The sequence below is a fragment of the Zootoca vivipara genome, chromosome 1 (assembly GCF_965207765.1).
Source record: "Zootoca vivipara chromosome 1, rZooViv2.hap1.1, whole genome shotgun sequence".
Classification (NCBI taxonomy): domain Eukaryota; kingdom Metazoa; phylum Chordata; class Lepidosauria; order Squamata; family Lacertidae; genus Zootoca; species Zootoca vivipara.
Window position 1 is genome coordinate 79,669,099 of NC_142582.1, and position 14,361 is coordinate 79,683,459.

The 14,361-nt window shown below is 42.5% G+C and overlaps 1 protein-coding gene across 3 annotated transcripts in view; it reads left to right on the forward strand.

The window, feature by feature from the left end:
• The window catches only part of TRIM44 (TRIM family member 44), a 102,914-nt gene extending 89,600 nt beyond the window's left edge, over positions 1-13,314 (forward strand). The window contains exons 5-7 of one of the 3 annotated variants that reach the window (XR_015949843.1): positions 2,420-2,550; positions 4,721-4,847; positions 10,374-13,314. Coding sequence is in view for 2 of the 3 variants with exons in the window: in XM_035116243.3 (XP_034972134.3) it covers positions 4,721-4,808 (88 nt within the window). In the remaining variant the exon portion in view is untranslated. The remainder of the gene's footprint in view (positions 1-2,419; positions 2,551-4,720; positions 4,848-10,373) is intronic. The other 2 variants (XM_035116243.3, XM_060274813.2) reach the window with 2 other exon arrangements.
• Positions 13,315-14,361: the final 1,047 nt, after the last annotated feature.

Below are 14,361 nucleotides of genomic sequence, written 5' to 3' on the forward strand. Positions count from 1 at the left end.
AAGGGTAGAAATAGATGTGACATAGGTGCCCTGTGGATAGCTCAGGCAGTAGAGGATGAGACTCTTAATCTCAGGGTTGTGGGTTCAAGCCCCACGTTGGGCAAAAGATTCCTACATAGCAGGGGCAAAAGATTCATGCATTGCAGGGGGTTGGGCCAAATGGACCTTGAGTTCCCTTCCAACACTTATGATTCTATGAAAACAAGGTGTGTAGACTATAGACATTAGTACATGGAGATTGTGGGTGCTGGGTGTACAACAGTCCTTCATAATTCTTATTGAGATGCACCCCTAACAAGGACATGGTGATTCATGCTGTTACTACGGTATTGGTGTCACTCAATGAATAACATAAGGTTCAAGTTGTCAGATGATGGAATATCTCAAGAGTTACCGATTGTCCTTCCCTGTGATGGGTATGGCAACTCTGGTATGCACCTGGAGTTCCCATTTACATTTGCATTTCAATGGAGCTTCACGTCTTCCTTTCTATTAAAATAAAAAAAAATTATTAAATTGCTTTTTCCTGTAGACCATTTGCAGTCGTTAACAGCTATCAGTCTTTCAATCACCCACTCCCTCCACCCTTCTGAGTAATACCTCCCCACCACCACCACCATTTGACTATATATAAGCGTCTGGGGACTTCTGCTTCAGTGTATCTGAAGAAGTGTGTATGCACACGAAATCTCATACCTATGACAAACTTAGTTGGTCTCTGGAAGGAACTTTTTTATTTTATTAAAATGAACTTATTGAGCCATATGTTCCTTGTGCATTGCAGCACACACCAGTCTTTCTGCCAGGCCACAGGAATTGCCATTGCGACTCCATTTCCAGTTGTGAGGCTGGAGTGGAAGGCTGGGCTCTGAGCAGCCTTGCATCACTTCTTTTCTGAGTGAGCAAGATTACAACTGGAGAATCAAGGGAGTATAATATGGGGCTGTTGATGGGGCTACATTTTCATGAAATGCCCTCAGTCTCCGCGTACTGCAATCTTTATCAAATCTGCAAGTGCCCTTAAAGCAGTTCGTTGATTTTTAGCTCCTGAATTTGTCTCTTGCTTCTGCTTTCTGATGCCACGTCCTCCCCTTTGACTGTTAAATATTTTCCAATATCCCACACGTGTTTCCACCCCCACCAGCATTTCTCCCCAGCAGTGGCTTTACAGCTATATGTGCTTGAGTGATATCTTACATAAACTCATTCTCAAGACACCTTGAAGGGGGGGGGGGGGTTGGTTGGTGTGGGTTTTTTCTTCTTCTTCATTTTTTGCCTGTTCCAGATGATGGATAGGCAGTAAAATAGACTGTGTGGAAGATGAATACACTGTGGAGCATCTCGCCATGTGTCACAAAACGCTCAAGACTTCCCCGGGATCTTCACTGCATTAGCAAGCATTTGGCTGCCGCTCTGCAGAAATGGATTGCGACAGATTGGACGTGCCACTTGCACCCCTCCTGCCACCTCTCTTTGTACCTGTTGATTCCCCTCCGAACCTTTATGTGCAGGTGTACAAGCAGCAACAGTGACAACAACAAAAAGCTACATAAACTTGACAGCCAGAAAATAGCAATAAAATCACGCTGCATTAAAAGTGAGAGGGGTAGAAGGGGGAATAAAGGCTGTGGTTTCTCAGAGGGAATTATTTTGGTTTGGGCCTTGTTGCTCAAGGGGCAGTGCGCGGTCCCACTGAACCTCCAAGTCTCTGCCTTCCTCTCCCATCACACTAACTCTGCAACTATCCTATTGCTGTGGGTGCACTCGTGATATTTCAGTTTCTGAAGGAACCACGGTGCCTGAGGCTTGGCTTTTGGTATTCTGCTGAGAAAGAGGCAAATCAAAGCAAGAGGCTGGTCTGCCCCTTAAGTTGAGTAACTTCTGTTTACAGGTTTACACAAAGTGGTTCCCCAATGCTCTAGGGAGCATGAGATGGCCAGTGTTCATGCTGGGAATACAAATGCTCCCTAACTAATTTTCTCATTTTGCTTTGCTTTGTTTTGTTATACCTGTCTGCTGCAGTTGGTCACTGCCCTCCTTTCCCTGAGTGTTGGTAGATGTGGATGCATATCTGTTGAAAGCTGTTCACAGCTGGAGCACAGCAGGTCATGCCACAAGCAGATGTCTCATGAGAAAGGCAGGTTTTGTACTCCCAAATGTGTATAGATTTAACCAGATTCCTTGCATTGGGTGGGGAAGGTGCTCCTCATTTTCCTCTTGCTTATTTCTACAACATGCTTAAATACTGCCTCCTCTCCACATCTGCTTCACTTTTATTGCCTGTTCTGTTCACTCCCATCTCATCTTCTCATTATCTTCATTGATTCTGCGTATTAGTTTATTCAACCCCAATTCACTTAATTACTGTGAGAGGCTCTTTCTCAGTCTGCACAAACTTTGTCCCCGCTCTCTCCTTAAGGCTAACCTGAAAAAAAGATGTGTTAATTGGCTGTTCCAGCTGCAAATCCTGGCCTACTTGGATGAGCTGTGTTCCTTTCTTCCCACCCGCAAACACAGTTCATTGAACCAAGACAACAGTTTGTGCTCAAGGTATAACACACTCTTAGTCTGCCCAACACACTTTCACAGTGGGGGAAAACAGGTTCATAGATTGCATGAAGCCCCCAAAATGGTTATCTGATTTTAGATCCTATTTATACTTCAGACTGATATACTTGTTCTGTATACTATATATCACTCCAACAGTTAGGATACTTTGGGGAACAGGTGTGGGTTCCCTGGGAAGAGGGAATGCCTGATACCAGTTTATCTGTTGCTTTGTAGGGAGTGTAGTTCTGTAGAGTACATGCCTTGCCTGTAGAAGATCCAAGGTTCAAACCATGTCATGCCATTCTAAGAGACTATGGTGGCATCGTGGCTTTCCTGTGATGTCTGAACTCAAGAAACTGTGGTTTGCATAAACTATAGTTGTGCAGAAAAGGCCAGGATTTGCAGTCAAGGATTGCTCCTGTTTTGCTTTGAAACCTTAAGCAAACCATTGTTCCATGAGTATTAATACCTTGGCAAACTGTGGCTAGATGAGGGTTAGAAGGCGTGCTTTGCATACGGAAAGCCCCAGGTTCAATTCCTGCCGTCTCCACTTTAAAGGATTTAGTAGCAAGTGGTGGGAGAGATCAATACTGTGTACAGTGGTGCCTCGCTAGACGAATGCCCTGTTAGACTAATTTTTCGCTATACGAATAGGTTTTGCATTCGGAGGTTGCCTCGCAAGACGATGAGGTTTTCTATGGCCGCCACTTCATCTTGCGAAGCGTGGCCATAAAAACCTCCAATCACAAAACCTACATTTGTCTAGCGAAAGGGGAACCAGCTTTAGCAAGGGAAGAAGGCAAAGGAAGATCAGCTGAGAGGCGCCTCTCAGCTGATCTTCCTTTGCCTTCTTCCCTTGCTAAAGCTGGTTCCCCTTTGTGTTCCAATGGTCTCTGCCAGTTGCCGCAAGCAGTGAGGGGCAACCGGCAGAGACCAGCGGAACACTAGCGCAGAAAGAAGGGGGGAGAAGCGGAGGAAGGGATCTGCTCCCCCCCCGCCACCTGTCCGATCCCCGCTGTGTGACAGGCGGGGTGGGGGGAAAGCAGGCGAGGCGGTGGGGGGGAGAAGTGCTTCTCCCCCCGCCGCCTCGCCGCGCACAGCCGGCATGGGACGCAGCTTTGGAGATCCACAGCCTGCCGGGGGAGGCAGGTGAGGCGGCAGGGATAAGAGCGCTTCTCCCGACTGCCGCCTCGCCACGCACAGCCGGCATCGGACGTGGCTTCGGAGACCTTCTCCGAAGCCCCGTCCCATGCCGCCGCCAGTCCCCCAGAGCCCATAGGAACACATTAAGTTTCAATGCATTCCTATGGGAAACCGGGACTCGCTAGACGAATTTTTCATAGGACGAATTGAGTCCTGGAACGAATTAAATTCGTCTAGCGAGGCACCACTGTATTCTGATTGGCAGTGACTTTCCGGGGGTTCCAGACTAGGCCTAAATGAATGAATAGCCTGACATGGAATGTCTTTTAACCATCATTTTCTGTTTGAGCTGAACCTTGCCAAGGTGTTTCATAAAGATTCACCTTGTTTAGTGTTAAGAAATAAACACAGAGAGATCAATGGTTTAAGATTAAAAATGAATTGAGGATTTTAAAGAATCCTTTAACTTGATGGAATCCTTAAAACTAGTGGGACTGAGCTATGTGATAATAGCATAAAAAACTTTGTGTAATGCACAGCCAACGCAAGGCACTAGAAGATGAGTGAATCCTTTAATCACTGCAGAACAGCTGCCAGCTCTCGGTCTAACTTGGGAGGCTAGTAGTATTTAAGCCAAGGGATGTTTTCCTTTTAGCAATAGCAGTAAGCAGCCGTATTCCTCCCTCACTGAGGCTGTGGAAGTTGTAGAATAATAGTGAAATGCAACTACTGAAAGCACCATCTTTGTTGGGTTCGAATATCGTGTGTATGTGTGTGTGTGTTTGGAGCTAAGCATTGCTTTTTAATGGCCATCACCTTGCCTTTGATGGGAAGTTCTTGATGTCATTTTGAATATACCTTCCATCAACCTAACTCTATGAGCTAAGTATTCATACCTCTGGTGTGAATGTGTGGACACCATAGACCTTGACATCACATGCAGTAATAATCCTTTTCCTACTGTAATTCACAGGTTTAAAGGCAAGTCTGAAAACTTCTCTCTTTATCCACCCCCCCCCATATTTAGGGCTGACTCTCTCCCTTCACCAAGTCCTACCCAAAGGAATAGGCGATACAACGATGACGATCCTTCACCTGCCAATGGACCCTGTTGAATCAGCAAAGGTTGTTTTGCTTCTGAGGAGATGGTGCAGGTATTTTTTTAATCTAGCAGCTACAACTTTATAATACTGGCACACAATGTATGGTGTGGACCTGGTAAATGTTAGAGATATGGTTTGAGTAGTAGGAGGTCAGAATTCAGATCTCATTGAGCCAAGAAGCTTTCTGTGAGTTGCCTTGAGCAAGTCATTATCTCTCTGCCTAATCTAATCCACAAGATCATTAGGATAAATTGAGACAAGAACATGTTGTGATCTGTCCTGTGGCCAGGAAAACAAGTCTTTAAAAAGTCAAAGTAATGTATTTGATTCTTCCATTATGTTAGGGAAATATCTAGAGATATTTTTTGGATCACATTACTGCTAGCTGGGAAACAGGAGGACTGGCCAGTTCACAGGCAACCAAAGAGATGAGAAAATCCCCAAAGTTGTAAAGGTCTTTTATTGTGTTTGCTGTTAGAGCAATAGAACCAATCTGTTTCACGGTCAGAGAGCTTTATGGGATCAAATCAGGAAGGTGATGAATTGGATTGAAATTGAGTTAATTGAACTTACTTACCATTGAAATCAATTGGATTAAAGTTGTTTCTAACTTGTCCCATAAGGAATCTACTTTTATATCTCAAAATGTCTAACCAATTAGAGCTGATCCTATGATAGTCTGGGGGCAACCTTTTGAGATCTAGGTAGCCGTGTTGCCCTGACGCAGTCAAAATAAAAATAAAAAATCCTTCCAGTAGCACCTTAGAGACCAACCTGTATATTCCGGCGTATAAGACGAATGGGCATATAAGACGACCCCCAACTTTTCCAGCTAAAATATAGAGTTTGGGATATACTCGCTGTATAAGAAATACGACCTGGCATATAAGACGACCCCTGACTTTTGAGAAGATTTCCCTGGGTTAAAAAGTACAGTGGTACCTCGGTTTATGAACACAATTGGTTCCGGAAGTCTGTTCATAAACTGAAGAGTTCATAAACTGAAGCGAACTTTCCCATTGAAAGTAATGGAAAGTGAATTAATCCGTTCCAGACGGTCCGCAGAGTAAGCGTTCATAAACTGAAGCAAACTTTCCCATTGAAAGTAATGGAAAGTGGATTAATCCGTTCCAGACGGGTCCGCGGAGTACTTAAACTGAAGCGTTCATAAACTGAAGCATGGGTGTAATTGGTTCCGGAAGTCTGTTCATAAACTGAAGCGTTCATAAACTGAAGCAAACTTTCCCATTGAAAGTAATGGAAAATGAATTAATCCGTTTCAGATGGGTCCGCAGCGTTCATAAACCGAAAATTCATAAACCGAGGTGTTCATAAACCGAGGTTCCACTGTAGTCTTATACGCAGGAATATACAGTAAGTTTGTCATAGGTATGAGCTTTCGTGTGCATGCACACTTCGTCAGTTACAGGTTTACCACTCCTATCAGCCCATCACCCATTCCCATCACACACACACACCCCCTCTGACTATACATAAGGGTCTGGTGACTTCTGTTTCAGTGTATCTGACGAAGTGTGCATGCACACGAAAGCTCATACCTATGACAAATTTAGTTGGTCTCTAAGGTGCTACTGGAAGGGTTTTTTCTTTTGAGATCTGTTAGGGAGAAGTACTCCATTTTTATCTACTTGTGGTTGAGACATGTTGAGAGTGTTTATTAATAAGTAATAATATTAATAGTAGTAATAATAATATTTGCATTCTTTTATGCAATGGAGTTGCCTTCTACTATGGCTTGTAAGCACGGCTTACCTGTGGCAGACTTTATTTTTTATAACTTCTCCTCCAGTCTCTTGTCTTGAAAGCAGTGAAGCTTGTTTGTCGCTTAGGGCACTTGAGAATCTGACTGACAGGATGTAATCTTCTAAGGGAAACTGTCATGTGTGAAGGATCCCGAAATAATGCAAGAATTAGGACCAGAGTCCTTCCCTCCCTTGAAACCTGAGATTCGGGACATTTAAGTGGCATGCCTTGCCTCATATCTTTTACCTCTTAAGATTTTGTTCATGCCTGAAATTTTTGCAACACTACTTTCTGGGCAATTCTTTAAAAAAAATCCATTTTCTATCCATTTTTGAAAAAGCAGAAGCGTATCTTCATGTTGTTTAAAGTATTTGTTTACCCTTTCACCCCTGCGTATATTCCCTGACACTGTCTGTGCCTCAATAACACTAATGGCTTTTTGTTTTTCGCAATAAAGTTGATTCATGTCCTGGGGGGAAAGCAGCCAAGCCTAGCCTATCAGTCATATTTTAAAACCTCTTGGGATTTTTCACCCCCACACGTGGCAGTCAAAGTGAAAGGGAACAATAAAGCTTTGCGTTGGGTTTAATTCCAGGGGAGGCTGTCGATGCTGTTCAGACTCTAGGAGCCTTTCTTTTCTGTGGAGAAGGCTTCACAAAAGAAACTTTGTTCCCTTTTGGGACAGATACTAACCAAGCAGTAGAGCTCATTTCTTAATCATTTCTCCAGGGTCACACCGTTTCCCCGATTGCTCACAAAAACACTTTCATATAGATATGCTTGGAATGGCAGAAGGGGTGGAGGATTTGCTTTTTATGCATGGCGTGGCTCGCCTTGTCTCGTCTCCACCAACTTGGATCTTGTTTCCTAGAAACCTTTGCTTGGCCTAAATTTATGGGACTGGTTTTATTAGGTTTCTCATCCCTCTCCCTCCCAACATCCACAATCTGCTTTGACTTTCCTGCTGTGCTTCTTTCTGCTTGAGACTAAGACCAAGTGTTACAAAAACAAAAAATAAAACACACAGCTTTCCAGATTAGGGTTGAAGGTGCTGAGTTTCTGCATTGTGAAGAGCATAGTGAGGTGTTTAGTGAGGGTCCAATGACATTGAGACAAGACACCTTGGATTAGGGGAGAAAGGGTGAATCCACAATGCAGGGAAGATCTATCTAAGCCTGCCTGCTTTTACTCCAATGTTGTGATGCCTCTGCTTCTGCCACGGAATTAATGATTAAATCTTCATTCAGCAAATCTAGGAATAGATCCTGGTCGCCGCTAACTAAAATGAAAATGGACTCTTTTCTGCAACGGCATTTAAAAGAGGGTATTATTTTCCACCAAAATAAATAATAGCCTTTTAAATTTGCTTCTTAGGTGGGGGCCCTTGCAATATAGCTCAATACAATGTGGCCATTGCAAAGTAGGAAGTGAGCAAATGCAAAGCTGTAGCAAGGGCTTTTTAGAAGCATGCGTTGGGCAGAATCGGATGGAAAGTGGAAGTCACATCAAATATCAAGGCATTTGTATAGAAGTCAAAACAATATCCTTTAAATCCCATGGTGTTACGTTGTAGTTGCCGGTTAGCTCGGTTGGTTAGAGCGTGGTGCTCATAACGCCAAGGTCACTGGTTCAATCCCCAAACGGGCAAGCTGCATATTCCTGCATTGCAGGGATTTGTACAGTCGTACCTTGGATCCTGAACGCCTTGCGAGTCAAACGTTTTGGCTCCTGGGTGCCGCAAACCCGGAAACAAGGGTTCCGCTTTGCAAACATTCTTTGGAACCCGAACGTCCGACGTGGCTCCTGCAGCCAGTCGGAAGCTGCACCTTGGTTTCTGAACATTTTGGAAGTTGAATGGACCTCTGGAACAGATTCCGTTTGACTTCCGAGGTACCACTGTACTAGATGATGCTCACAGTCCTTTCCAACCCTACAGTTCTGTTCTAATAATTACGTCCAGCATGCAGATATTGGAGACGTGTAGCAAATTCAGATTACCAGAAGTTGTGGGTAGCCGTGTCTCTGCCTCATAATGATGAGCTGAAGGAATAACCGGTGTTCTTTTGGACCAAAGAAAGAACATTGACCTCTGAGTTATGTCCAAAAATAACGCTTGAATATGTAGGTGTAACACTTAAGTAAAAAATCTATCCTAGTTCAGTACTTGCTGGCAGGAATTGGTATCGGCACAGTCTGAATCCAACATCCCTTTAGGAAATGTTACATAGTCCCAGCAGGGAAAGCCCCCGAACCTTCGTTGAGCCATGGGTGGGAAAGACTAATGGGGGGCATTGTCACAGAAACCTTACATGGTTGTTATCTGTGTTTTTACCTGTTCTGTGAATAGATGGAACATCTCTGTATCTAGAACTAACAGTCCTGCCGTTGCAGGAAGCAGGAGGCTGACTTAAAATTTAACAAGCTCTATGTGTCAATCATCTCAGGAGCATCCTTCAGAACACAGAGGTTTTGAAAACCCATTTTTCATGGAGCTGCCCAGGGGTTAAAATTTAATCTCTGTCAAAGACATCCGCTGGAATGAGAAAGCTGTCTTCTTTCTTTAAAGGGGTTGGGAAGGGTAGAACCATAATGTAATACACATTATTTAGCTTGCAGTGGGGCTTGCTGTGGGGACCTGCTAGACCGTAGCATGTTCCAACTGCATGTTCAACTTATTTCTGTTTCTCTTAAGTCATTTTTGGTCCAGGGTTTTGGCTAGTGATCAGACGGAAAGATCTAAGTAAGATAAGAAGGTGATGTGTGTGTGTAAGTCTCAGGGGAGGTAGATTTTATAGGTTGGTTATTGTAAGAGAAGACACTCTTGTCAGGAGTTTTAAATATAGTGTCGAAGAGACAGAAAGGCAAGATGCTCAGAAGTCAAATCCTGTACTTCAGCACTATTTCTCCTTTAGAGTACGTGAATATACTTGCACACCATTCGCATGGATTCTAATGCACATTTTTGACAGAAGACATATAGTGGAACCTCGGGTTGCGGACGTAATCCATGACAGAGGCTTGTCTGCAACCCGCAGTGTTCACATCCTGAAGCGCTGCGTCTGTGCAGGTGCAGTTTGGCGCTTCTGCACATGCGCGAGCGGCGAAACCTGGAAGTAACCCGTTCCGGTACTTCCGGGATTCCCACATTCCGCAACCCAAAAACACGTAACCTGAAGTGTCCGTAACATGAGGTATGACTGTAATTTACCTCTAAGGAAGCTCCAAACAACCCAGCCCACTGTTGTTGTTTTTTTAAAGCAGTGGTTATAACTTGCAGTTAGTATGGTATGCAGCAGAATATTCCCTTTATCACACACCACAGATGGTGAGTGAATTGTCATAAAGGCAACCAACAAGGCTTGTGTCAAGGATGATGTATTGGTACAGGCAGCTACTGTAAATATCACCTGTGGAAACAATAAATTTACAAATTTTTGTAACCCAGTAACATCATAGTAGCCGCAAAATACTCTCAGTAGAATATGGTATATCCTGGGTCTATCGGATGACATTTGGTCATCCTGCTCCTCTAGCCCAGTTCCTCTAGCAGAGTAACAACCACAAGTTATAAAATGACTGCTTTTCTGCAGAATTTAATTGTACTGAGTTGCCAAGAAACACAAAGTTTGAATTCTGGTTTCTCTCCTGAATCCATAGAACCTACTAAGTCCCATCAGCACCAGCCGGCCGCATGGCCAGTGGCCAGGCATGTTGGAAGTTCTAGTCCAGCATTCCCCATCATTGTCAGAGAACCTAAACTGGCAACTTTCCTAGAATTCATGCCATGCTTTCCTATTTCCCTTTTACCCACAGGAATTTTCCATTGCTGAGGATGGTCCTACATTGAAAACTCCTGCGGTGAAGAAGTCCTTGGAAGATTATCTGAATCTTTGGCAGAAACAACAGTCGCCTTCTGCTTTTACAGTACTCTTCTACCTTCAAGACAACCTGTCTCTTCTCCCAGACACATCCTTTGCAAGCACACTTCTTTTCACGCCTAATGATTTATTCAATCATCAATCACCTTATTTCTAAGGGTTGACAAACAATCTTCTCAAAGACAAGACTGAAAACGTGGTGCTTACGATGAATATAAAATGCCATCACAGTAAAAAGTGGAAATAACATCGTTTTCATTTTAGTTGCAAGGTCCTCGACTAGGTTTCAATCATTCAGTGCAGCTAAGATTGGAAAAAATAAAAGTTTTCTTTTTTAAAAAAATTAGGCTTTCGAGATATATTTGAAAATAAAATTTTAATTAACTGTAAAAGATGCTTTCAGTATAAATAACCTGTTTGGAACAGTGTTATTTTATTTTTAGTACATATATGAGCCTAATGCATCAGCTACAGACCTTTAGCATAACTCTCATAATGGGTTTCTATGAGAATTTGAAAACCTGCAAAACTACAATGTGGGATAACCAATATATTAAACAACTCAATTCTTATTAAAGGGCTTTTTATTTGCCTTCTGGCTTCTGACTTTGAAGTGTCATTGTGTTGTTGTTTTTTTGATAATTTGTTCCTCAAGCTTTTCTGTATACAATTAATAGGAGTTTTACCTGCCACTGTGTACCTATATATCAACCCAAGTGGTTTGAGCAGTTTTTCTAGTAAACGGGAAAGAATTGTTATTGCCCTAGGCAAGTAGGAATAATTATAATGTATGCTGTAGTATGAATGATAATAATAAAGCAGCAAAACCAAAATCATCTGTGAAAGCACACCGTATTAGATCTTGAGATGTCCTTCCATTTCAGTCGGGCTGTTTGCTAGAAGCAGACTGCAGATGCAGACCCTGAGGGTTAGATACAGGGGCACCTCTACGTTCTTAAAAGCCTCAAGGGCATAGGCCCATGATGGAAATTTGCATATGCTAATTTAAACAGAGGCCTCTGAGCAAATTAAGACGATTGGTGGCTGGGGTCTCGCCAGCACTGCGCCCTTTGCAACTGCGCCCTTTGCAACGTACACAGCTGTCCTGTAGGTGAAGTAAAACAATTAGTTTTCCAAATTTGAAGGGGGTACATTGTGGTGTTTGGAACTGGCACTGATTATGGGAAGGGCCATAGCAGAACACATCCTTCACAAGCTGACGGTCCCAGCTCCGAACGGCATCTCCAGGTAAGGCTGGCAGAAACCCTTGTCCTTAGAGAGCTTCTGCCCGTCAACATAAACCACACTAGGTGGACCAGTGCTCTGGCTTCACATAAGGCAGCTTCCTGTGTTGTTTTGATTACTTCCTATTTGTGTAAGTCTCATTGAGCGGACTTTCTATCCTGAAAGGTGGCCTAAAAATATTTAAAAATACTATCATGGAACTTGGAAAGGATTCAAGTGATCTGAGAGCAATAAACTTGTCAGCTCTCTGAGGGAAAGGTGGAAGCAAATGTTTTTCCCATAGGAAACGTTTGAGGAAGCTGCATAACTGATTATTTAAAGAAAGGATTTGGGAGTGTTGTGGTGTTTTTTTTAAGGAATGGTACACGGACCATGAAGGAAGTGCCAGAACGGTGGTTTCTAATTATAGCAAGTTAGACTTCTCAAGTTAATGCTTTCTAACTAGAACAGAGGCTCAGTGAAGAAAGGAGCCCCCTAGAAAAAGTTCAGATCTTCTTCAGAGGACTACAAAGGTGGACATATCTGAAAGGACTCATTGGCCAGCATCCATGCAGCGGTGGTTGTGGAAAGTGGTGTGCTGGTGTCCTGAGTGCTGCTATCATCAAGTAACCAGGGGAGAGAGAAAGCTGCATGGTGGAGAAAGCATCCTATAAAGTCCAGTGTAGACTGATGACATCAGCACACCGTGAAACCTCCTCATGCATTATTCTGTGAACTTACCTTCACAATGCAACCTTGGCTCCCACCCACCCATCCTGTTACAAAAATGCCTTTTTCAGGATCTGTTTTAGTTTTTTTATTTTTGTTAATAATATACATATGCCTCTTGCATTCTAAAAGCAGGTAAGCTGAAAGCAATATGGAAGCAATGGTTTGAATGTGCATTTCCAGGTAATTAGCCCAATGTCATTTGCTATGGAAATCACTTGGTGAGATGCCAGTACATTTTGAAATGACTGTCCCTGGCCCAAACCAATTACCCCTGCCTTATCAATGAGGCTCTAAATAAATGAACCCCTGTGTTGCAGACTTTGGATCAGGTTATCAATGAGGCTGACACTTGGAAGTGATAAACTCTGCAAGTCCAGGTTCTTTAATGTTTTAAGGAAACACAGTTGGGAAATCTCTTTAGCACAGTAAGTGAAGGCTATTTTTTTATTTAAAAAATTGTCATGGCCACCTGACTTGCACTGAAGTTAGCATCTTAAATTGGTTCAGTCCCTAGAAGCCAGCTCCCCCGGAGCTTTTATGTATGTGTGTGTGTGTGTGTGTGTGTGTGTGTGTGTGTGTGTGTATATACACACACACACACACACACACACACCCTTTCCTGGGATCTTTTGTGGGTAGGGCAGGATTTTTGTTTTTTTTGGGGGGGGGTGTTTGTTTATTTTTTGTTTTTGCTTACAGATGCTGTCAGAATTCCAAGGAGAAATTTTGGTCCATCTGATTGCTAAAATATGTAATTCAGACTGTCTGGCTGGCTTAAACAACCCCATTGTAAGGCTTGTCTATAGAAGTTAGCTTTTTGTTTCTTTTCTACTGTTGCTAGTGTCTTCCACACACAATTGCCTGTGTTATGTTATGATTTGCATATATCTCTCCATTATCAATAAAAACAATTTCCTCCATTTGCTGCGTTCTAGATTGAGCTGAACTTGCACATTTCTTAAACCCACGAACATGCCTAGCTGTTTGGCAACATTTCGGACATAGATTTTTTAAAAGATATATTTATTTATTTATTTATTTATTTATTGGTTTTATAAAACTGAAAAATACACAGAACACAAAAATACAAAAAACACATATTACAAAAACACAAAAATAGAAAATACCAAACAAAATGAAAAGAAAAAGAAATCATATTTATCATTCATATATCCTAGCATTGTTGACTTCCTCATATCCCTTCTAACTGCATTTCTTGTATCTCATCCTTAGTCATTTCCATATCATACTTCATTTTACCTTAACAAACATAATTCAATCCTCTTATTATTACCTTAACAAACATTTCAATTCTTATTTAACATTTATATCTAAATCTAAATATAATATAATACCTCTACAAATCCACCTCTACAACCTCCATGTACTTCCAAATCTTATATCAAACGTTTCCAATATTGCAATTATTTCTTATATACACTTTAAATTTCTCCCAATCTTCTTCCACCGACTCTTCTCTCTGGTCACGTAGTCTCCCAGTCAGTTCAGTCAGTTCCATGAATTAAATCATCTGTCATTCATCCACTGTTGGTATAGCTTCCCTCTTCCCACTTAGAGGGACATAGAATTGTATAGTTGGAAGGGATGTGAGAGGAATCTGTAAAGGGCGGGTTGAAGGACCCCGGTACTGAGAGGCAGTATGGTTTTATGCATATATGTGCTAGGCTATCCTCCTTTCTACTTTGGGGAGCTTTGGAAGGAATCAGAAAATTTCATTAGAAGGCTGGTAGTAACACAGAACTGGGTAACTCAGGGGCATGAAATGTGGGGACACAAAACATATTGGGGGAAAGAGTAATTTCCCATGACAGGCATATACTCTGCTTGGGCCCCACTTGTTAGGGCACAGTTTCCCCCCCCCCCTTTCTACTATAACCCATCAGTTAGCCTCTCTCCATTTGCTGATAACCCTATGGAATCCTTGGAAAATTTAGAGGAAGTGCCAC